At 42.8% G+C, this 26,164-nt stretch overlaps 1 protein-coding gene across 2 annotated transcripts in view; it reads right to left on the bottom strand.

The window, feature by feature from the left end:
* Positions 1-1,323: 1,323 nt before the first annotated feature.
* Positions 1,324-26,164, bottom strand: part of ADAMTSL5 (ADAMTS like 5) — a 167,710-nt gene continuing 142,869 nt past the window's right edge. For both annotated transcript variants that reach the window (XM_068106601.2, XM_068106602.2), the window contains exons 10-13: positions 23,759-23,945; positions 17,256-17,426; positions 9,199-9,270; positions 1,324-3,465 (exon numbers count right to left, since the gene is read on the bottom strand). In XM_068106601.2, coding sequence (XP_067962702.2) covers positions 3,125-3,465; positions 9,199-9,270; positions 17,256-17,426; positions 23,759-23,945 — 771 coding nt within the window. In that variant the 3' untranslated portion in view covers positions 1,324-3,124. The remainder of the gene's footprint in view (positions 3,466-9,198; positions 9,271-17,255; positions 17,427-23,758; positions 23,946-26,164) is intronic.

The raw sequence follows: 26,164 nt of genomic DNA, 5'->3' as shown, positions 1-26,164 counted from the left end.
CAGTGAAAATAGAAGGGGGATTAACCCCCCCCTAAGGGGAGTGCCGTACTCCGTTTCCGTAACAATATATATATATATATATATATATATATATATATATATATATATATATACATACATACATCTCGCACACGCACGCACACACACACACACACACACACACACACACACACACACAAACACACACACGAGTAAGGTAAGGATTTGGAATTTTATCACCGGCATCCTGGCCACACCTATTTTGTCTAAAAGTACTGCAAGGTCATTAAAATGTCCACCAGCTAATGCTAGAGGATCGAACATATTGTCTCTCGGAAGCTGTATGGGCAAAGATGGCACTAAATGAAGCAAAGCACAATGATGAAAGTTTTATAGTCTGGTTGGTAATGAAAACCAGATGTGATGAGACCACTTAAAGGCAAAATCATTACCTCTAAACTCTCCTGCCAGCTTACGAGGTCATTAAAGCACAGTCAAGCAACATGCCCCATCATGCCATTCTCATATCCGTATAGCACCATTCTTACCTACCACTTATATAAGTGGAAGTTCCACTTATCCAGCCGATCTCAACTTGGAAAATTGGCCAGAATGCCAGCACACAGTGGCCTACTTTAATAGTAGCCCCATGGGGGACTGACGCTTATTTCCCCCATGGTTTCTAAGAAGATTTTAAAATAGGTTACCTGAATTTGAAGTGAAACTCCCATTTGGGGGCAAAACCAACCTTTTACCTCTTTAAATGGGCAGATCTGGACAGGGAGCACAACCCCATGAGACTTTACTATCCTGATGCATTGTACAGTATTTGGTTTGTATCGTTCAGGTCGTTGCAATGAAGGTGATGTTTGAGCGTAAATTAGGGATTATGGGAGGGGGAGATACGGCCATGAGGAGCACAACTTAAGGTTAGGGCATGGTCCCGATGCCTCGTGGTAAGTTTGGTTTTGATCTGTCTGGCAGTTTCTGGGAAGAAGATTTAAAAAAATGAAATATCAATATTTTGGATAAAAATCCCCTTTTTGCTCGCCTTATAGGGGGTACATCCATATGGGGGAGCACAACCCCATGGAACCTTGCTGTCGTGAAGCATCGTACCAAATTTGGTCCATATCGGTCAGGTAGTTTGTGAGATGTTTTCGTCAAATGTTAACAGACCTATGGACAGACGGACCCACTCTCTGAAGTTATTTTGAAACAAGACATATTAACCTCAAAAAAAAGCTGTGGAATCCTACACATGAACAACCTAGAAACAGGTAGGATAACTAGTTACATCGTTAAACAAACAATCCTACTCAAAAAGAATCAACAACACAACAATTCAGTCAAATATTTTAATTCACAACCTGCACACTTATGAACACGAAAGCCATTTAATATTTGGAAACAATTTCCTTAGCTATACATTACAATATTGTATTGAGAAAGTGTAAAAAAGAAGAAGAAGAAAACAGTTAATACATTATATCCAAACAGTTATAGAATATAAAATAAATACTTTCATATTGATACAAAGATACAAACTCTCTCCCAACAATCTCTCGGCAATAATTATCAATTGTTTTTAGAATATCCGCACTCGAATGACAAACACTGATTGGTTGGTTAATAGAGTAAAGATTTTGCAAAATGTACTCGACCTGATGTGTAAAAATACCTGTTCCTAGTTTTGCTATCCGAGGGTGCGACACAAAAAAATCACCTTGCTCATACCTCTCATTATTGTAAATATAAATAATATTGCAAGCACAGAGATGCTTCAAATGTGTTTCCAGGTACAGGAGGAAATGAGATAACTGTTTATAAAGCCCGGATATAAAATTGTTTTGAGTATTGGGAGTTTGTAAACGAATTGTTTGGATAAAAAAAAAAAATTGTGGGAAAGTTGAACAAACAAAAGTTGTTTCTTTTCCTCCCACACCTGACACCTCCTTCAATTGATGTACCTTTGTGTTTGCTAGAATGTGCTCGATTTATAAAATAAATATCAACTTGTATTTCAGAGTAAGATGGCACAAAGATGATGTTTACTAATATTTTGTCTTGTGTTGGTAACTTCATTACCTGACAAGGTGTCATCCTCATAATTACGTACGCGGAACAGGTGGAATTCTTTAAACATGTCCCCTCTCTTGCCCTCCCAATCAAACTTACTCTTCCATCTTCCAAGTATCCTCCCTGCCCCACTTTCTAATTTCCAAATCATGTCCTCCCTCTTCAACGTGAGTTCCCCCATCCCGCTGGTGCCCCAGAAAATAAACGAAGCACAAAAAACCAGTGTTCTACAATTGTAGCAAAGCAATGTGAACATTTCAGGAAAAAACAAACAAATATGTGGTCTTAAATTAAATAAATCAGCATGATGTGACATGATGCGTTTATAGCAACTGGCCCCGAACTCGTTGAGAATGACCTTCACTCGCTCGTTCACACGCTTTGCATTCATCGCTTAGATCATGGTATGCTGATGTCAGGGCCCAGGCACACACAAGCAAAGCTACCAATCGGAGCTGAACACATGAACATGACAAACACAAGAGCTCCTTGTACTGTTGAGGAAAACAACTCAGTCTTCTCCCGAAAAAGTTATCCAAGGCCATCGAGCCATCCCTCCATTTTTCACGAAACATTCTGGAACAGGGACTTTGCCAGAGAATGCCACTTCAGCTCGAGGGATGAAATACATGTTGTTTAGTTGAGAAACAGACGAAGCAGTGGCAAAGTGACATCTTCATGGGAACTTTGATAAAACGTGGAGCGGATTTGTTTTCCCACCCTTTAGCTCTCCTTTAAAGATCAACATTTCCCACAAAATTTCCATAGCTGTGGAATCTCTGCCAATCCTAAGGCCAGCGGTTGAGTCTCCACCTCAAATGGCTCAACTTGAACCAGTGATCGAGGATTGAGATGATTGGCCACAGCTTTCATGACCGTGGATCACCTGAGAAGATGATGGGATCCTTCCATCAGGCCTGGATTTTTTTGGGGAACTTGTATGGAGCTCAGAATCTCAGGTGGTGCAGTATTGCATGTACTCTCTATGACATCATGGTATGTCCATGCGGTTGTAAGGGACACTGGTATCATAAAATAATTCAGATGGTCGAGTAAACCCACAGCCTTAACCCACCGATGAGTTTCTGGGCCTTGCCTGGTGACGGCGCCTGTTGCAGCGCCTAGTCAGGCCTTTGAGGAACCGTGCCTCTGATGGCCGGTAGGCTCGCACAAAGCTGTCGTGCTCCAGGAGGATACGATTGAGCGTTTGCTCAAAGTTTACGTGGCGTCGAGCCATGAGTAAATAGTCTTTGTGTTGAACAAGGCGTGGGCAGTCACAAGCATTGGGTACCCACAAGTACTCTCTGCTCATCAGGTCTGCCGTGCTTTTGAAGGTTTGAAGGACTTGCACATCATAGCGTGTCTCCAGGCCAACTACATGTTTGCTCAGGACTCTACCCTGAAAAACTGACACAACACCAGCAGCAATGAATGATTAGCACAACTCGCAGGCTTCTGCATTACAAGGAAGCAGACAAACAAGAAATATGTCGTGCATAGCACGATACTTGCAAAATCCATAAAATAAGTTGTTGGCCTATGATGACCTCAAAAATACTTGGTGGTTGAATTCAGTGACCTGATATGCAAATCCTCTTAAAATTTCAAGTCAATCGGAGGAAAATTGAGGATTTTATATCGTTGACAAAGTTGGTGACCTTTGGCCAATGTTGACCTATTGACCTTTTGACCCCAAAACAATAGGCTTCTTGCTTATGACTAACTCTACTATTTGGTGAAGTTTCGTGAAGATCAGTTGAAAATTCTAACCTGTATGCGACTAACAAACAGACAGACAGACAAACAGACAAACAGAATAACGCACCAACCAATATACTTTAAAAATCTTCGACTTTCGCAAGTAATAAAGGCAAATGTGGCCACCATATCCGAGTCACCACAGGACCTATCTCCACAAATTCAGCCATATTCTGTAAATCTTCATAATAGTCAGGTTCACTATGTCAATAAATTATATTTCGTTCAAAATCATGGTAGATTAGCAAACCTATCCATTTTTGGAAAGGTTATAGCATAAGGAAACTAAAAATCAATGTTTACATTTGGAGAGTTACCTGTATGGCGGCCATTTTTGATTTTCAAAATGGCCACTGTAAAATACATATTTTGTTCTATTTCTGCCTCTAATTAACCTAAAAACTTTTAAAAATATACTAAACCTATATTTTCAGGGACAAGGAATCCAATGAAAGTATCAAATTAGTGCTATGGGGAATGGTAAGACACGAATCAAAGGTTTTGAATTGCAAAATACTGTCTTTATATTCGCGATAAGTTGCATAATCAAATACATGTTATCATTTTGTACAGGCAGTTAATAACATCAAAATGTGTCGCAATAATTCATATCACCAAACATACACAGGCAGTCAGCAAAATCATATATACACATGCAGTCAGTATAACTTCACATCTACACAGGCAGTCAATGACAAAATATACACAGGCAGTCAATGGCATCAAACATACACGATTACAGAATATGCCATTTAGAGTTCGTCATCACTGTCCTGTGTGTCGTATCCGACAATATAGTCCGCATCGTTTTCACAGTCCGTTCCACACAAGCAAAGGTCGGTCAAATTGATTGGCAAATCGAATTGGTCGAATGGTCGAATTGGTCGAATGGTCGAATGGTCGAATGGTCGATCGAAGCGATTGGTCGAATGGTCGAATGGAATTGGTCGATTAGTCGAATTGGTCGAATCGAATTGGTCGGAATTGGCAAATGTAAACATTGATTTTCAGATTTTCCATGTAATAACGTTTCCAAAAATGTATAGGTTTGCTAATCTACCATGATTTTGAACGAAAAAACATAGTGAACCTGACTATAACAATTGAGTTCAAGTCGCCAGTCAACGACAGGAAGTGAAGAGTCACATGTTTGCGAGATCAATTAGTAATGGCAGATTAAGAATGTATCTTAAGGTTGGATAACCGTCACCAATTTAATTGCAAGCTCATATTAAGGGTTTTATTTTTGGTTCAAATTATTTTGGCTGCACTAAATGGAAGGACAAACTTGGAAATTCCACATCAATGCCTCAATTACGAAACACTATCATATGCAGAAAAGTTTGTTTGCAATATTTCTCATTTTTAGCTCCGACCGGGCATCCGCCAAGCTGGAGGCTGATATTGTGTGTCCTGCACGTCCGTTCGTCCATCCGGATCCTCTACTTGAAAATGACTGGATGCATTTATTACCCTGCGCTCGCAAAGGGAAAAGTGGGGTTCAGCAATCGGTTACGTATGTGTGGCATGCGTACGTGCATGTCTGCATTTAAAAAAATCATTTTCTCGGCAACGGTTGGTCCAATTTGCACGAAAATTTTACCAGAGGAGCGCCTCCGCTGTATAAATTAATTTTATTCACAATTATGACGTCATAGGTCACGTGGTATGGTTGCGATCTTGGAAAAATGTTACACCTCCACATCTCCGAAACCACTTAATGAAAATAGAAACATGGTGTGTTGTCAAGTACTCCACATTTGGAATAAGATATGTTAATGATGATGTCATCGGTACCTTCATTATGACGTCATAATTTGACAAGTACATCACTTGATCCTATCAGTATGAATTTTTTTTTCTCTCTGAAATTGTTGGTCTGATTGACACGAAATTTTTACCATAGGAGCGCCTCCTCCTGTAGAATATTTCAATGATAATCATGACGTCATAGGTCATGTGTTACAGGCACTATCTTGGAAAAAACGAAAAACGTTGCACCTCTATATCTCCGGAACCGCTCCATGGAAAGAATTGAAACATGGCTCATTGTGAAGAACTTCGCATGGGGAATAATTGTTAATGATGACGTCATTGGTGCCTTAATTATGACATCATAATTAGACAGGGACAACGCTTAGTCTGATCAGTTTGAAATTGATTGAGCGTGACCTACACAACAATTATATTAGAGAATGCAAATTTATGTCATTGCTCACGTGATCTGGCAGCCATATTGGATCAAAGAAAAAAAACCTTCAAAAATAGAAGAGTTGGCTCGTACAAAGATGACTGCACAGGGTAAGTATTCCATGAATACCATCTCGTTTTTTATATTACAATTTTCTCGTACGTTTGGATTATTTTGAAGCAACTTTTACTTCATACTTTATTCTCTCCGAGGAGCATTTCCGTGTTTCAGGGGGCAAAAAGACAGCATTAGCCTATGATATATGTTGTATAGAGCAGCGTCAAATTCCCAAATCATGATATTTCTTAACAGCAAACATACCGCAGAGTATTTCTTAACAACAAATAAAATAAAATAATTCGGGAGCGATCGAGACAGAAGAGCCTTGCATGGCTCAGGAACCAGCCTGTTGCTGATAAACCACCTGGGTCCTTTTTATTTGTCTGATTAAAAAAAAACAAGGATTTTTCCAATGGGTTTGGGTTCATTTGAAGAAATTTTACTTCATATATTTATCTCTCCAAAGAGCATTTCCATGTTTCAGAGTGGATCAGACAACAGGCAGGTAGCCTTGGCCTATATATATATAGGAACATTTCAATGAATATATATATATCGCAGGAATTTGATTCCTTTTTAATAAAAATTGAGTTTATCTTCAATGCACTTCTGCATATACACACATACATATGCATACATATACTTACGCTCACATTCGGGGTCTGCCTGGCAGGCACGTAAGACATCGGCCATTATAAAGCTCGCAGTGTTAAGTGTGGAAAGGTTCTGAGGAGATTGCAGCTGGCTCAATAGCGCAGTGGGCTGTTGACGCGTAATCAACGGAGGTCCGTGGTTCGAGCCCCGTATAGAGTCAGAATTTTTTTCACACTTAGCCCCTCACAGGAATTTGATTCCTGTTGATTTATATATATATATATATATATATATATATATATATATATATATATATATATATACACATACATATACATTTCCAGTGCATATCAAAAAAAAAGGTAATCCGAATTCAAGGGGTTAATATGCAAAGGTTATTTAGTTTGACAATTTACATGTGGTTTACCAATTATGAGGAGATCCTCAGCTTTCCATTGATGCCTTTCATGCATCATTGCTGTCACACATGACCGAGTACATGTTCATTGAAAATGACAAGTTCAAATCGCGTTTTTAAAAGTTTGGCTAATATTTGGCAAGACAGTTTTAAATGGACACATTACTTGTCGACTGCCAAGTTGATTATGTAAAATTGTTAAGCTGGTCTGGTAATCATCAGTTGCGTCATCCTTTGTTTAAGATGGGTATTTAAGATGGGCCTACAGTGTATGGGTTTAGAGACGGTCTGAGTCATTGAAAAGATGGTTCAACTTACGACTGAACAGCGGACCTTCGTGGTTACAACCTTTCACTAAACTGGAAGTTTGCAGCGAACTCGTGATGCGTTCAGGGAACGTTTCCCAGAACGGGAGCCTCCAGCAGCCAAAACCATCTGGGCGAATGTTAGAAAATACCAAGAGCATGGCACTAGCCTCAACCGCAACAAGGAGAATTCTGGTAGGAGGCGCACAGGGCGATCGGAAATGAACATTGCAGCAGTAAGGCAGCAAGTTTTGGAGCATCCTAGGGATACCAGCGCAAGACGAAATGGGACGGGATTGCCTTCGGCAACATTCAACCGAATCACAAGACTGGACCTCCACCAACATCCATATCGGATTCACATCTGGAATCAACTTACGCCAGGGGATTTTGCCAGGAGGCTGGTGCTTGCCGGATGGTTGATAGCACGTTGCGAAGCAGATGTCAATTTCCTGCGGTATCTCGTTATCGGCGACGAAGCTGCTTTCGCCATGGACGGCAAGGTCAATACCCATAATGTTCTTGAATATGCACCGACAGGACAACCCCCGGAACTTAATTTTGACACCAACATGAATAGACAAAAGTGGACTGTTTGTTTGGGACTTTGTGGAAGTGGTCAGGTGATCGGACCATTTTTCTTTCAAAGGAATGTCAATGGTAACAGGTATCTGCAGATCAATGATGAAGTTTTACTGCAGCTGGAGGAGAACTTTGAGCGACAGGTTCGTGGTGTCTTCAGATATCTCTGGTGGGCCCAAGACGGCGCCCCAGCACATCGTCTTATCGCTGTCCGAGATCGACTGAGGGAACTCTTTGGAGACCGAGTCATCGCCCTCAACCATGCAGTGGAATGGCCGCCAAGATCACCTGACCTCACACCATGTGTTTATTTCCTTTGGGGATATTTAAAGAACAAGGTGTTCGTAACTCCTCTCCGTGATCTTGACGAATTGCAGGGCCGTATTCGACATGAAGTGGATGCTTTGCGCAATGACCCGGCTATGGTGAGACGAGCAGTTCAGGGCATGCTCCGCCGCTGTGAGCTTTGTGTTGCAAGGGGAGGTGGACATGTTGAAGGTGTGGGTGCTTAAAGGCGAATCATTCCTGAGAAAAGTTCACATCTGACATTCATTTTGCACCAATTATCTTGACTTGCATCGATTAGCCAAACTTGTAAAAATGCGATTTGAACTTGTCATTTTCAATGAACATGTACTCGGTCATGTGTGACAGCAATGATGCATGAAAGGTATAAATGGAAAGCCAAGGATCTCCTCTTAATTACTAAACCACATGTAAATTGTCAAAATTAATAACCTTTGCATATTAACCCCTTGAATTCGGATTACCTTTTTTTGATACGCACTGTATATATATATATATATATATATATATATATATATATATATATATATATATATATATTAGTTGATTGATTCTTAATAAAACTCAGATGAGGACAGCTCAAGGATGAACAAGCTACTAACAGAGAAAACGTTGTTGTGTGACCCCTATACACTATGCTCACAGTTCAACATTTTCTTTGGCGTACAAAGCAGTTCTAGTCAGTCATGCAGAGCTATATCCATGAAGAGGCAACATAGTACCTCCAAAGGAAACAAGCCCTTCCACAAATAGCAAAAAATAACTTTCATTAGCTAATGTCAACAAGACATGATAAAGGCTGAAACATTTGAATGAGGCCTAAAATTTCGGCAGCCAACTGGTTGGATGGCCAAAACATTTGCTTTCATGTCAGCTTTACGTAGGATTAGAGGTGTGACATGCTTTTAGTCTCATCGCTAACTCACCGAAATCCTTCTGGCAAAACTGCTTGATCTTGTTTGATCTCCCTCGCACCTTTTTGCAGGACTTGCAGTATTCTGTGGAACATACAACAGGAAACAGGTGTCAGAAAAATACTCTTTTTTCTCATGTGAAGTTCCTGGAGGATGAATAGAATTAAAGCAATGATAAACTAGAACGGCATTTGGTAGAGAGCGCATCTCCACCAGGCTGAACAGTTTACACTGTTCTGAACAGTTGAACCAGGCTGAACAGTTGTGTATCCCACTTCCTTTACGAAGGAAGATCTAAGAAGAAGAAGGCCTTTACTTTACTGAAGATCCCATCCGCTCTCCTTTACGAAGAGTATGTAAGCTCTTGTTGGCACAATAAACAAATTCCAAATTCCTGCTCTGACTTACAGTCGGTGGTGCATCAGCGGCACAGCCGCACCCTCAGCCAAAGATGCTACCTCGCAACCTTGTGCTGCACACCAAAGAAGGAGACCAACCTCTTTTTGCCAGCAAAATTCATAGCAATGCTGGATCCCTCATCTCTATTGCTCACTTACATGTGGAACAGCGCAGGACCGAACCTGAACCCTGTGTTAGTGACTGCTACAGTTGTATTTGCTAAACTTTGTGTAAACTTCCTTTCGATCACTACTCGGCGCACCTGCCATGAAGCCAGGAATGCAAGATTATTTTCTGCTGCTTCGCTGGAAGCACTGTCAACCTGTGTCTCCTCGGTATACCATGCGCAGGCCACATTATCCAATGCAAATATGTATTAGATAAAGTGCAAACTTGCTCCATAAACTTTCAAGGAGAGAAGCCACGGCCAAGGTCTTTGGGCATTTGTGTTGAATCAGTTCCTTTGCTTCCGCGGTTTATTATTTATTCGTTTGTCTTTCTTTTAGCCTGGTGTCGGCTTAGCGGTTTGGGTGCCGGCTTGGGATCCTAGGATCCTGGGTTCGAATCCCGGTCGATCACTGAATTAACATCAGGGGGGTTGACTCACTGACTCAGCCTGTCATCCCTTCCGAGGTCGGGAACTTGAGGACCAGTTCACTGGTAATTCCCTGTGTGTCGCAAGAGGCGACTAACATGGTTAGCATCCGGAAGGGCATCCGGCCATAAAACATTGCTTCAAAAAGGGGACCACGGTGACCAAAAAAGGAACCAACCCTTGCTCTGCGGGGAAAAATGGCCTCCAAAGGTGATTCCTTTCCCTTTATTCATTCTTTCTTTTGTATACACAATAGTGGCATGGAGGAGGTGATGAACGAGGGAAGGGAGGAGAGGAGCTAAAAATAAACAGAGGCCACATACTTATCTATGATGTGACGTTTTTGTCCTTAATCCTTGTATTTGTTTGCAATTCTTATAACAGTTTATAAATCCATTTGAAATCTCTCCCTCTTTGTTGATCTCCACTGCACCTTTTTGTAGGAATTGCCTGAATCTGCACATTCTTATTTTTATGATGTGCAGGTTGGTACAAGATGGCAAGTTAAGCAGAAACTCCTGAATAAGTGGGTGAGGGGGGCTGGTGGGGTTCGGTGGGCGGGAGGAGGCATTGTATGAAAATAAATAAAAAAAGCTCAAGGAATTCGTTTCGATTTATCAAGGACGGTCATGGAGGGGAGCAAGGTTAAATAGGCTATTTCTCATGATCACAGCCATGCTATGAAGATGTGTTTCTATTGGCTATTCCATTTCTTGCGTAATATCCGAACAGTATCCTGAGAAATTGATGCATTTAGTGCAAAACTAGCTTGTGTTAAGTTTTACTTTGGCAATTGTGCAGAACTCAGGGAAAACTACAGACCAAGCAAGTCATAAACAACTAGAACGGCGCTAGGTAGAGCGCATACCTCCGCCAAGCTGAACAGTTTACCTTTTGTATCCACCGATAGGCCGGATGTGGATTCGGACATAAACCAAAATCTCATCGGCTTGTTCGTGTCGCCTAACCAACTCATCCACCAACTTTTGTCATAATCCGTCCACAACTTTTTGAAACATCATGTTATTTATCGTTTTTGGCCCAATCACTCAATGTTGAAGAATCACTTACGAATTTTAATAATTCTCATATCCGGATCCGTATTCGGCTCTTCATCAAATCGAATCATTTCGTCCTTGTCACACACCCAACCGGTCCACCAGGTTTCGTCCGAATCCGTCCATAACTTTTTGAGATATCCTGCTATGTATGTTTTTGGCTCTATCACTCAATGGTGAAGAATCGCTTAAAAATTTCTAGTAGCCGAATCCGGATATTCACCAAAATCTAATAATTTCGTCTTTGTCACATATGCTACCTCTCCGCCAAATTTCGTCCGAATCCGTCCACAACTTTTTGAGATATCCTGCTATGCATCGTTTTTGGCCCTATCGTCCAATGGTGAAGAATCACTTTAAAAATTAAATAATTCTCATATCCGAATTCATATTCAGATATTCACCAAAATCGAATCGCATCGTCCTTGTCAGACACCCAACCTGTCTACCAAGTTTCATCCGAATCCGTCCATAACTTTTTGAGATATCCTGTTCACAGTTAGGCTTAGCGGTTAGGGTGTCGGCTTGGGATCCTTTATGATCCTGTGTTCGAATCCTAGGATCCGCCTAGATCTCAAATCTTGTCTAGATCTGCCTAAACTCAGGTGTCCGCAACTTGGTCGATCGCTGAATTAACACCAGGAGGGTTGACTCAGCCTGTCATCCTTCGAAGGTCGGCAAATTGAGTACCAGTTCACTGGTAATTCCCTGTGTGTCGCAAGAGGCGACTAACAGGGTTGGTGGCAGGAAGGGCATCCGGCCATAAAACATTGCTTCAAAAAGGGGACCAAGGTGCCCGAAAACGGCCAACCCCTGCTCTGCGGGGAAAAATGGCCTCTAAAGGTGGTTCTGTTCACACATAGACAAACAAACAAATAGATAAAGAAACAGGGGTGAAAACATAACCTCCATCCACCTTCGGTGACGCAGGTAAATCGAGGTCTGGCAAGCGAAAGAAAACACAGGACTGGCAAGCTGTGTCGGAGCTGAGGACAAATATATCGGAGGAGTTGGAATGTCGCATTCGTAATGAAAAACAGTTTGGCCGATGCCCAAAGCATAGTTGAGAGAATAAGAGCGCAATTTGTAGATGTATGAAAAGGTTGTCTGAAAGGCAAGTACAGTGATTGCATGAGGACAGAGTTGAATAATCAAGCGAACTCCAAACAGTCCTTGTACGTTTAAGATTTCTGGTATAAAAACAAAGTATTTTTTGGTGATTGGATGTAGTGTTGTTCCTTTGCCCTCAATGGCGTGTGTTTGATTCCCATGGCTGCTCAGCGGAAATTTCTGCTTCCTGCAAGGGATTACCGACCTATTCAGGCTCGACTCGAGACCAGAGGCCTTCACGACCATGGACTCAACCACTGTGTTTGCTACTGCAGTAGGCCTACCTACCTTATCCTAATACCTTCACGATTTCCGGTGTAAAACAAAGTTCTGCGTTTCATACTCCCTGAAATTATCCTCCTGTGTTTCCGATAGTGTCACTGGAAAACACACAAACACGTCTTCCCTCTCAGGGATATATAATGTGGGGTAATTGCTCAGGGGTAAAAGGGGCAGGTAAAAGACAAGGTAAGATGGGGTTTATGGCTAGATAAGAGAAAGATTGATAGAAAACACTGGGGACGATTGTACAGTGTGAGTCGGCATGTCATGCTTCGTCATGCTTTTTGCTTTTTGTACAACGCCGTCAAGTGCAATCCAGGCTGGTAAATCATCCAATAGAAATGAAAGAACAGAACATCTCAATCAGCAAAAAACGAAACATCTTTTATAACACGTTGTTGTCGCTGCTCTTCTTTGTGCGCTCCTTCCATGTACTTTTATATATTTTTTATATGTACCTGTTTATCATGCTATGTATAATTCACAAGGTGTCTGTTTAGGTGTTTGTTGATGTGCTTTATAGCAGCATTCCAGTCCTGCTTCCTCTTCCGGATGGGATCGTTATAATAATTAAAAACTCATGTTTATCGTGTATAAATCGCTATGGTCGAGTGGTTAAAGTCACTGACTCGTAAGCTAGCGAATGTGGTTGTGATCCCCAACAAAGCTAAGTTAGAAATTTCTTTCTTCTTGGATGTGAAAAAGTGTTACATATGCATATACATACATCTTTTTACCTTCGCCACCAAAGGTGGATGGAGGTTATCTTTTCACCCCTGTCTATCTGTCTATTTGTTTATCTGTGAACAAGATACACTATATGACCAAAAGTATGTGGACAACCGGACATCGAACATCTCATTCCAAAATCATGGGCATTAATATGGAGTTGGTCCCCCCCACCCCCCACCCCCCCTCTCCCCACCCCTTGCTGCTATAACAGCCTCCACTCTTCAGGGAAGGCTTTCCACTAGATGTTGGAACATTGCTGCGGGGATTTGCCTCCATTCAGCCACAAGAGCTTTAGTGAGGTCGGGCACTGATATTGGGTGATAAGGCCTGGCTCGCAGTTGGCGTTCCAATTCATCCCAAAGGCATCCGATGGGGTTGAGGTCAGGGCTCTGTGCAGGCCAGTCAGGTTCTTCCACACCGATCTCGACAAACCATTTCTGTATGGCTTCGCTTTGTGCATGGGGCCATTGTCATGCTGAAACAGGAAAGGGCCTTCCCCAAACGTCTTCAATGGCACGGTCTTCAAGCAGCCATCAATCATCTGGACTGGTCTCCCATCTCTACCACCTCTGACATCAACTCATCCTGGGAATTCTTTCAAAGTAAATTGCTCTCTCTCATGCACAGATTTATCCCATCTCGTCTTCAGTTGTCATACCCTTCCTCCCGTCCATGGTACACGGAATCTTGTGGTGAGGCTGTTGCCCTGAAACAACTTGCTTTCGTCTCCTGGAAAGCAAATCCAACGGAAGGAAATCTCATTTCCTTTCACAAAGCCCGAAACAAGTGTGTGTCCACCCTCAGGAGAGCCAGGAAACAATATCTCACCATTCTCAAGACCGAACTCTCTTGTCTGTCTCCCTCTTCCAAATCCTGGTGGCGTCTGGTCAAATCTGTTTCTGGTGTTTGTTCCCCCTCCATCCCCTCCCTCACCTCAAACGGCTTAACGGCTGACTCCGCACGTGAAAAAGCTGAATGCCTCAACTCTGTGTTTGCCTCTAAATCTTGTGTCCCAAACCCATCCCTCTCTGTACCCACCATACCCAGTCGTACCCAGCTGCTCCTGGACTCTGTGTCCTTTCCTCCTGACAAGGTGGAAAAGTTTCTGTCAACCCTCGACTCTGATTCTGCAACTGGTCCTGACGGCATCAGCCCACGGGTCCTAAAATCATGTTCTTCCGCTCTTTCACTCCCTCTTTCTGTTCTCTTCACCCTCTCTTTTGCTCAAGGTCATCTGCCAGCTGCTTGGAAATCAGCCAACATCACCGCTTTGCACAAAAAAGGTGCAAAAACAGATCCCAGCAACTACAGACCAATCAGCCTTCTCCCAATTATCAGCAAAGTCATGGAATCCATCATTGCTTCAGATATGAAATCTTTCCTCTTCTCCAATGGCTTGATCTCTGATCATCAATTTGGTTTCAGACCTGGTCACTCTACTCTGGACATGCTGCTTCTGCTTTCTCAACAATGGATGGAGGTCCTCAACGCCAAACAGGAAATTAGAGCTGTCTCCCTTGACATTTCACGTGCCTTCGATACGGTCTGGCACCCTGCTCTGCTCACCAAACTCTCCTCCTTTGGTATCCATGGAAATCTCCACGCATGGCTGGCGGACTTCCTCTCTGGTCGTAGTCAACGTGTGGCCCTGAATGGGTTTCTCTCATCTCCTCTTCCTGTTCAGGCTGGAGTTCCCCAAGGTAGTGTTCTGGGCCCTGTGCTTTTCCTGGTCTTCATCAATGATCTCTCTGACTCTCTTGAAAATCCTCTCTATCTCTTTGCTGACGACTCTACTCTCTGTCGCTCCATTCCTCATCCCTCAGATCGGCAGACTGCAGCCTCCTCACTCTCTGCAGACCTGGACAAAATCACAGACTGGGCAAACAAATGGAACATGTCTTTCAATCCTGATAAATCTCACACTCTTACGATGTCTCTCCGAAAAGACCGACTGGAAAACCCTCCCATCCACTTTCTGAATAATCCTCTCCAAGAAGTTCTGTCACTCAAGCTTTTGGGTCTCACTATTTGCCATGATCTTTCCTGGGAAAACCACATTTCAAATCTGGCCTCCAAAGCCAGTCGCCGACTGTGCATCCTCCATCGTGTGAAGTCCTTCCTTGACACACCTGAGCTCCTCACCACATACAAGGCTTTCATCCGCAGCTCTATGGAATACTGCTCTCCCCTCTGGTCTGGTGCTCCTGCCTCACACCTAGCCCGTCTTCACGCTGTTGAAACCAAAGCGTTCAGAATCATTGGAATCTCCCGCGATGAAGCTAAGTCCAAGGGCCTTTCACTCACTCACCGCAGGCAGGTTGGTGGTCTTTCCGTCTTCTACCGACTCCTCTCTGGCCTTGCCCCCCCAGCCCTCTCTGGGCTCTGTCCCCCAAATATTCCTACAGGTCGCACAAGATCTGCCTGCAACCCTCTTATGGTTAAACTGCCAAAATCAAGACTTTCTGCTCACCTTCACTCCTTCATTCCTCTTTTCTCCCGCCTCTGGAACAAACTCCCTCACTCTCTTCAATCCCACTCTACCCTCCAGGTCTTTAAAACAGCTGTTCACCACCATCTCTTATCCTCCCCCATCCAAAACCTTGATCTTTTTTACCCCCGCTAATTTCGGTCCCCATGTGTTTTATACCTCCCCCCCCCCTCCCCTTCCCACGCCTCCTGCCCCCAAGCCCTCTCCCTCCCACACTTCTCCCTGCTCTCAAATGTTGTGGTTGTGTGCTTCCCCTTCTCTCCCCATCTTGGCTTCCGCTCCCTCTTTTGTATATTTTGTTTGTCTTTTGATTTGTTTGTGAAATAAATGTTAGCTCTTTCACGAGCCTCGATTCAGTATACAAAAAAAAAACTGTTGCCACAAAGTTGGAAGCACACAATCATCTAGAATGTCATCGTATGCTGTCGCGTTAAGATTTCCCTTCACTGGAACTAAGGGGCTGAGCCCGAGCCATGAAAAGCAGCACCAGACCATTATTCCTCCTCCACCAAACTTTACAGTTGGCACTATGCATTCGGGCAGGTAGAGTTCTCCTGGCATCCGCGAAACCTAGATTTGTCTGTCTGACTGCAAGATGGTGAAGCGTGATTCATCATTCCAGAGAACGCGTTTCCACTGCTCCAGAGTCCAATGGCGGCGAGCTTTACACCACTCCAGCCAACGCTTGGCATTTTGCATGGTGATCTTGGGTTGTGTGCGGCTGCTCGGCCTGGAAACCCATTTCATGAAGCTCCCGACGAACAGTTGTTGTGCTGACGTTGCTTCCAGAGGCAGTTTGGAACTCGGTAGTGAGTGTTGCAACCGAGGACAGACTATTTTTACGCGCTACACGCTTCAGCACTCGGCGGTCCCATTCTGTGAGCTTGTGTGGCCTACCACTTCGCGGCTGAGCTGTGGGTGCTCCTAGACGTTTCCACCTCACAATAACAGCACTTACAGTTGACCGGGGCAGCTCTAGCAGGGAAGAATTTTGACGAACGGACTTGTTGGAAAGGTGGCATCCTATGACGGTGCCACGTTGAAAGTCACTGAGCTCTTCAGTATGGCCCATTCTACTGCCAATGTTTGTCTATGGAGATTGCATGGCTGTATGCTTGATTATATATACCTGTCAGCAAAGGGTGTGGCTGAAACAACCGAAGTATGCGCTCTACCGAATGCCGTTCTAGTTTGTTTGTGTGAACAATTACTTTTTGTGGTTTTATAAGAAGTTCCAACTGTACAAACGCGTGTCGACACTGCCTGGAAAAACCATAACCTTCCCAAAGTCGATAAAAGCATAATCTTTGTAAAACATTTCCACATGGAGCTATAATAAAGAAAGCCTCCAGCATATAAAGTCATGCGACTTCTCATCCGATGAGTTAATGCTCAGCTATTGTACCTGGGGGTGGAGGTTCTGGTGGCTGAGGGAGGAGGGGGCGACGTGGCGGATCAACAATCCGAGAGCTTCTGTCTTGCTCTGCGAGATGCATATGGGCACCAGAGTGGGAGCGCAGAGGCCAACGATGGGCTGGAATTGAATCCGACCGTTGCTTCCGGTCGCTGGGCAATGCTGTGATGCAAAAGAGAAGCCCAATTTTTTTTTTTTATAATAACAATGAAGGTGATAAAAAGAAAGAAAGAAAAGAAAGGACAACTGTAATGAAGTCATACAACAAATCGATGATAGAAATGTATTAATGGACATATAGCATAATAATAATTTTATCTCAGAATTCGATGTAATCATTCAACATGAGAATTGCATTTTTATTGCATTGGGTAGAACCGGTCCCATATTTGTATAATACTAGGGCATTGCCCGTACTATATCTATATCTAAAATTATATCCCCCCCCTCTATTTACATGAAATGGTTTGGTCCAAAGCGAACGGCTTGCGAGTACGGTGACAATCCCCCCCCTCTATTTACATGCAATGGTTTGGTCCAAAGCGAACGGCTTCCGGAGTTTGGTAAAGAAATCGCCATCGCGTGCACAAACGCGCAGGAAAGCGAATGAATCGCAAATTCGGTTTTATTAGTTTTAAAACATAGTTTAACGCCAACATAGTTTGCAAACGTGAAATAAATGAATACGCTCTCAAATGTGCCATCCGAGGCAGAGTGTGTCCTCCACGTTCGGCACACGCGATCGTTCGCTGCTCTCTGATTGGTTGAATCGTTTTTTGGACATAGCTCGGTAAGTAATTGTCCGATTAATATGAAACCTTGAAAAGGCACATCCTCGGGTCCCCAGCAATATACCTGGCAAGTTAAAAGTATATCGGACCCGTGGTTGTCGAGAAACAGCGGTCACAGACAAACAGACGTACAGACGTACAGACGTACAAACGTACAAACGTACAGACAGAGATTACTGGAATTATAGATAGATAGATAAAGACAGTTTTGGAATATCAAGAAAGGGTTGTCTATTTATTATGTAGGCAAATTGATTGGAGGAAAAGGGAAATGGAATACACACGAGGAAGAGGAGGCCACTCGGTCCATCATGACTGTTCTGCACCAACCACAGTATCCATCACCCATCCACACACAAGCTACCCACAAGTTCTGCCAATACCAACATACCCATCTATCTCCAATGCATCCAGATACCTATCTAATTGGTTCACGAGTTATCAAACAGAGTGACCACTATATTCGTCATCGGTGTGTGTCTGTCTGTCTGTCTGTCTGTCCGCAGTATAACTACACGATGATATCGTCCGATCTTGATGAAACTTTGGTGGGAGGTTGATATCATGATCTGGTTGTGTCCTGCCTAGAGTGGGCGTATTGCGCCCATTGTGGGCGGAGCCACGCCCGAAAAAGATGTCTTTTTAGGGGGTAATCGAGTTCAAGCTACATCTTCTCCGAGGGGTTTGGTGGAATCTGACAGGGGTTTCAATATTTGGTTAGGCCAATGTCATGTGTGAGTGAGTTAGGCCAATCTCCCAAAGGAGCTCGATTTTTCATTTTCGTCCCAAGGTCAAGGTCACAAGGTCACGAAATTTAGAAAAATCTATTTTTATTTTTTTTGTATACAAGATCGAGGCTCATGTAAGAGCTAACATTAATGACAAAAAAAAAACAGACCCATAAGACAAAATAATGGGAGCGGGAGACAAGATGGGGAGAGAGGGGGAAGCACACAAGCACAACATTTGAGAGCAGGGGACATTGGGAGATCTGTGGGAGGGAGAGGGCTTGGGGGGAGTAGGCGTGGGAAGGGGCGTGGGGGGTGGGAGAGGTAAAAAAAACACATGGACACAGCTAGGACTTCCAGGAAAGAAGTTGATATTTCAGAAAAGTGGATCTGGGGTGAATTAACAGGGGTAGAAAAGATCAAGGTTTTGGATGGGGGATTGATGGGGAAAGATCAATTGAAAGAATATTTGCAAGATTTCTGTCGGCGAATAAAATTTAAAGCACACTTTGCTAAAGTACACCCAGCACCATCCGCACCACAACAGACAACACCAACAGACACACGTACAATCACATACACTGATACTAATACACCACAAGTCCACAACTCACCTTACTCAAAGCAAAAAGCAGCTGGACACCACGTATTGACAATCCCTATTTACATGTCGATATGGAACAAGTGAGCAATGAAATTGAAAATGCGGCTCAAAAATATAATTCTTCAAGACATAAGGACAATCTCACAAAGGCAGAGCGACGAGCACTCCACAATTTCCAACATAATAAAGACTTAGTCATAAAGCCAGCAGATAAAGGTTTTAATGGTTTTGGTGGTTTTATTACATTGTTCGCTTCCTGATAGGGTGAAATGTCGTACATGATCTTATATTATCACATACATCATGAAATACAAGTTTTCCAAAAAATTTCAGAATCTTCGACCTTTGAAGGTCACAAAGGTCAAATTTTCAAAGTTGTCGGGATCGAACCAAATTTTCAGTATTGTGTAGCTAACTAACCTCATAACTGATTATACATTATTTTCTATATCATTTCAAGGTCAGTAACCTTCGTTTTGATATTTCAAGGTCACAAAGGTCAGATTTTCAAAGTTGTTGGAATCGAACCGAATTTTCAGTATTGTGTAGATAACTAACCTCATAACTGATTATACATTATTTTCTATCTCATTTCAAGGTCAGTAACCTTCGTTTTGACATTTCAAGGTCACAAAGGTCAAATTTTCAAAGTTGTCCGAATCGAACCGAATTTTCGGTATTGTGTAGCTAACTAGTCTCATAACAGATAATACATTCCTATTTATATATTTTCAATGTCGGTTTTGACTTTTAAAGGTCACAAAGGACGGCCATTTCAAAGTAGTCCGTCTTTTGTCATTGAATACCGCTCGCTCGTGAACCATCGTCGTCTCCTGACTTGTTCCAATTTAAAGTTATTCATCCCCTCCACTGCCACTACCTTTCCGGGAAGACCAACCCATGCATTACCTAATTGCTGACTGAAACACCCCTGCCTTAAAACTGTCCTAATACCCATATTATATGACTAGCAGGAGTACCTGGCGTTGCCCAGTGATGTTCTAATCCTGTTTGCATTTTGAAGAAATCAATTTGCTTTTTTACTATCTTTTTGTGGGTGCCTAAAACACTTCACTACACCCACTAAGGAAATTTATATTTAATATTATATAACACACACACACAAACACACACACACACACACACACACACACACACACACACGGTTCTCTTATAGGATGATTAAGGATGATCCAGATCGAGATACACTTGAGGATTCCTGCCACTTATGAAGGCATCTTTCGAAATACGTTGCATTAAGATGGTGAGATATTATAGCAGTTGCATCATTGCATATTTATTTAAAACAACTTCATCAATGGGCCCTAAGCCCTGCACTGCTGCAGTGGAACGTGAGCATAAGTGGACATTTGCCTTACGATTCGGAAAGGAGAAATGTAAATAAGATATACGGTCACGTGAAAAAGTAAGTACACCCCATGTAAAGTTTTGACTTTTTCAACATATTTCAACATACAGCTATTTGATCTTCATTTCAACAATATTGATGGATAAAGGTGATATAATATAACAAATATCATGAAACATTTACATTTTGTAGTCCATTGTATAATTTAAATAAACATAAATACAAATTTCGCATGTGGAAAAAGTAAGTACACCCTTGGCTCTAATAGGTGGTATTGCCCCCATTGGCAGAAACAACCTCAAGTAGGCATTTCTATAACTGTCTACCAGTCTCTGACATCGACTGGGAGAAATTTTTGCCCACTCCTCCATGCAGAATTCTTTCAGCTGTGCGATGTTTGAGGGGTTTCTTGCATGCACAGCTCGTTTCAAATCCCCCCACAACATCTCGATGGGATTTAGATCCGGGCTTTGACTTGGCCATTCCAGAACCCTCCATTTCTTTCTTTTCAGCCATTCCTTGGTGGATTTACTGGTATGTTTAGGGTCATTGTCATGTTGCAAGGTCCACCTTCGGTTGAGCTTCAACTCTCTGGCAGATGGCCTCACATTATCCTCAAGCACCCTCTGGTACAATGAAGAATTCATAGTGGATTCTATGATGGTGAGCTGCCCAGGCCCTGATGCAGCACAGCTGCCCCAAACCATAATATTTCCACCACCATGCTTTATAGTTGGTATCAGGTTCTTGTGGTCAAATGCTGTCTTTGGTTTTCGCCAAACATGTCTTCTGGTACTGTGGCCAAATAGCTCTACCTTTGACTCATCTGTCCAGAGCATTGTTCTAGAAGTGCTGGTCTTTGCCGAGATGTTCATTGGCAAACTTTAGTCTTGCCCTGATGTTCTTTCTGGACAGCAAAGGTTTCCTCCCGGCACACCTCCCATGTAGATCAAATTTGTGCAGCCTCTTTCTAATGGTGGACTCGTGAACTTTGACATCAACAGCGGCAAGAGCTACCTGTAGGTCCCGTGATGACATTCTGGGGTTCTTGGAGACTTCTTTCAGCATCTTGCGATCTGCTCTCAGGCTGAACTTGCTGGGGCGGCCTGGCCTGAACAAGTTGGCAGGTGTTTGGAATCTTCTCCACTTGTAGATGATCTTCCGGACAGTCGAATGGTTGATTTCAAATTGTTTGGAGATCTTTTAAAATCCCTTCACAGACTCGTAGGCATCTATAACCTTCTTTCTGAAGGCCTCAGAGAGCTCTTTTGATCTAGGCATGGTGACGCCGCACACTTCAACAACAAAGAGCAAACCAAACTAAATGTCTGAAGTTTAAATAAGACAGGTTCCTCGAAGATCCTCTCTAACGATGTTCTATTCATTTGCACCTGAGTTGGTGCACCTGATTCTAATTTTAGTAGTCGTGATAAATGTAGGGGTGTACTTACTTTTTCCACATGCTAAATTTGCATTTATGTTTATTTAAATTATACAATGGACTACAAAATGTAAATGTTTCATGATATTTGTTATATTATATCACCTTTATCTATCGATATTGTTGAAATGAAGATCAAATAGCTGTATGTTGAAATATGTTGAAAAAGTCAAAACTTTACATGGGGTGTACTTACTTTTTCACGTGACTGTATCCTTCACAAACACCTCCCAATGATACTTTTGGAAGGCATTTGCAACAAATGTTCTTTTTCGCAAAAGTGGCAGGAACACAGAATATATTTTTTGGAATAATGGTGAGAACGTGTCCAACATGGCTCCAGTTACTTCATGATGCCAGTATTCACATATGAAGATGCAACTCAATGTAGGTAGGGGCTGAATAACGTAAACTGCAGGAGCTGTCTAACAATGGGTGAAATCCACAGGAAGTTGATCGAGGTATGCTACTGTGGAAAGCAAGGAGAATCTGACGGTTTGGGTGTTGACCCTTCGTCAGAGTGTCTGTTGCTCCTTGAAGGGTTAACGCCCGAAGTGTCAGCTTGCTTCCCACGGCGGTTAGCATACCTCGATCGACGTCTTGTTGACTTCATCCATTGTTCTGTCTGTCCACTGCCACAGATCGACACTAATTCTGCGTAAACTTAGATATTTGTGTGGTCACACATCGAGTACAAATAAGTTGCTGCTGTAATAATTCCTGAGAGAGTTCAGGATACGAGTAGGTCCATGGGTCGCGCTTCAAGGGGAAATGGGCACGAGTGGTGGAGTTGTTGTGGGGGGCGGGGGGGGGATGTTTTGGGGGAAGGTTGAGAGTGCGAGAGAGAAAGGAGAGATACGTAGAATAGAGAAAACATCAGATGCTTCCAACTTAAGGTTTTTTAATTTAATTTTTTATGGATATCGCCCCAGACAAGGCAGACAAGCCACTCTAGGTAAGGGGCTAAAAGGGGTTATGATCGGTGAAATGATTTTTAAAGGGCACATGACCTTCGAACTGTTGAACCCAAAATTGATCGGTTCATCTTAAATTCATACTTATGCCAAGTTTGGTTGAAATCCCTTCTGTGGTTCCCAATGTTTTTCAATTAAAGGTCACATGACCTTTGACCTTTTGAACCCAAAATCGAAACAGTTCATCTTTATTTTACAGTTCACACTTTGGCCAAGTTTGGTAGGAATCCCTTCAGTAGTTCACAAATTACCATGGTAACAAAAATCTGCTGTGCATGCACGGACGGATGGACGCTCGCACAGCCGGACAACCCGAAGACAAAAAGCCCCTGGGGCCTTCGGCTGCAGAGGCCAAAAAAAAAAGAATCTGTTAACCAACATTTCCCTCCTCACAAAAAGCTTGTGCTTCATGAAGACCCCAAACCAACGAATGCAATTAAATAAACAAGTTCCTCAAAATATTTCACATCTCCAAATGATTCAGGAAAGATATTGCAAAGAAAAAGATAATCTTCAGGAAAGTAAAGGTGTTTGCACATGATGACGTGAACTCAGACATTCCTAAATTCCATACTTTGCAACAGTACCTGTGCTTAGGATGGTTGTGCTCACTGTGGTGGTTGTGGGAATGGCAGTGGCCTTCCTCCATGGAAAGAATACTGCAGGCCAAATGCCTCCATGGCCAGCACTGGGGTCCAGCTGGACGGCGGTGTCTCGTTCACTGGGAAACCAGAACTCGTACTCAATGTTTGGATTTTTCTCACGGAGAAGAACCTTTGGAGGCAGCCAATAAGGAAAGTGGCTGAAGACCCAACAGATTTTCGATCAGTAATCTAAATACACGAACAATGTGTTCTGAACATCATCCATGGAAATAAAATATATAAATAAACCTGTGCTACCATTTTGGAAAATTCTGCAAAGTGACTTTGGTGACATGGAGGAAGAGCTGTTCAACCATTTGCCTAAGGGTCACATACTTGCTTTTCGAAAGTGTTCGCTGTCATTTGATGCCAAACGAATTTCAACCACATAAGGACAGTTGAGTCACACTTGTTACAGTTAAATCTTCCCAGGTGTGCACCTGGTTCAGGCTGCAGGAAACCCAAGTGCCATGTGTTACGAATGTACTTGTATTCATGTTCTTCCCCTGATACCCCCTGGTGCCCCTGATAGCTTGCCTACTCGTGGTGAAGGACACCGTGGGATCTTTATCGTCCACCAACTGATCCTGGCAGACGGGACACGACCAGTATAACGTCCGACCGAAGGGCGGTGCACACATAGATTCATCCGGCTGCCTACAAGACAACCCGGATGACCGTTTACAGCTGGGCTGAGATTTGTAATTCATATAAAAGTACACTGATGTTTACAAAAAAATAAGGGCAAAAAAAAAATTAGGGCAATTTTTTTTTTCTTTTTTTAAAGAGACAACATCAGATGCTCCTAACTTGCTAGAGTTATGGTCTGCAAGATTATTTTCAAAGGGCACATGATCTTTGACCTTTGACCAGTTCAATGTAAAATTCAATCTAAAAACGTGTGCCAAGTATGGTTGAGTTATTGCAATAACACAGATCTTCAAGTGAATGGCGCTTGACCTTTTGAACTCAAAATTTAATCAGTTCATCTTCGTATTACAGTCCATTGCTTTGCCAAGTTTAGTCAAAATCCCTACATTGGTTCACAAGTTATTGCAGTAACAAAAATCTGCTACTTTCAGATAATGGTCACATGATTGACCTTTGACCCCAAAATATAATCAGTTCATCTTTGCATCATATGGTCATAGTACATACTTGTACCAAGTTTGGTGGAAAAAAAATCATCCAGAGCTGAATCTTCTGCCAATTCTGCTCGGACAAACTAATGATTTTTTTGTACACATAGTCGGGGCTTGCGGAAGAGCGAGTATAGTGAACGGATCAGGATGTAACAGACAAAAACAGGAACCAAAACATGCGTGCATGGGGTGAACAAAATGGATACAGATGGAAACTCCAAGGAGGGAAAAGTGGAAAATTGGAAGAAGGAGCGATTTGGGTGGGGTTAACGAGGGTAGAAAAGATCATGGTTTTGCATTGGGGACGATCTGAGATGGTGGTGAACAGCTGCTTTGAAGACCTAGATCCTAGAAGGACGAATGAGATTGAAGAGAGTGTGGAAGATGGTTCTACAGGTGGGAAAGAAGAGAAACGAATGAGTGGAGGTGAGCAGTGATCTTGGATTTCGGTAGTTTCACCCGAATGGGGTTGAAGGTGGACCGTGAGAGCCCTGCAGAAACCTAGGGGTAAGGGGGACAAGGAGGCAAGGGACACGCACAGAAGAACAGAGGGTGGAAGACGAGAAAGTAGGCAGTGGAAGACAGAGAGAACACCGACCTGTCTGTGATGGCGAAATGATAGACCCATAGACTCAGCTTCAGCTTCACCGTGAGAGATTCCAATGATCATGAAGGCCTTGGTTTCCACGGTATCAAGCTGAGCAAGGTGTGAGGAATGGTAACTAGCCTAGTGGAGAGAGTAGTACTCCATCAAGCTGTGGATGAAGGCCTTGTAGGTGGATAGGAGTGCAGGTGTCCCAAGGAAGGACTTTGTATGACAGAGGATGCCCAGTCGGTGGCTGTCTTTGGAAGCCAATTTTGAAATAAGATTTGACCAAGAAAGATCATGGCTGATGGTGAAACCCAGGAGTCTGAATGATTGAACTTCCTCAAAAGGATTGATAAGAAAGTATTAGGTATACTCAGCTTAAAAAACGACATTATTTTCCGTTACACCTACATATGTGGAAGGGTTTGCCAGATGTTTTTTTCAGAAAGTGATGGTGAATCCTGTGGTGAGGCAGTTGCGCTGAAACAACTTGTCTTCTCCTCCTGGAAAGCAAATCTGACCTAAAGCAATATCAGTGTTTTCCAAAAGGTCTACAACAAGTGTGTTCCCACTCTCAGGAGAGCTGGAAACAGAATTAGTCCAACCTCAAGAATGAAC

This window comes from Myxine glutinosa, chromosome 2 (assembly GCF_964187855.1).
Source record: "Myxine glutinosa chromosome 2, kmMyxGlut1.1, whole genome shotgun sequence".
Taxonomy (NCBI): Eukaryota; Metazoa; Chordata; class Myxini; order Myxiniformes; family Myxinidae; genus Myxine; species Myxine glutinosa.
This window is presented reverse-complemented; position numbering and strand designations above follow the sequence as displayed.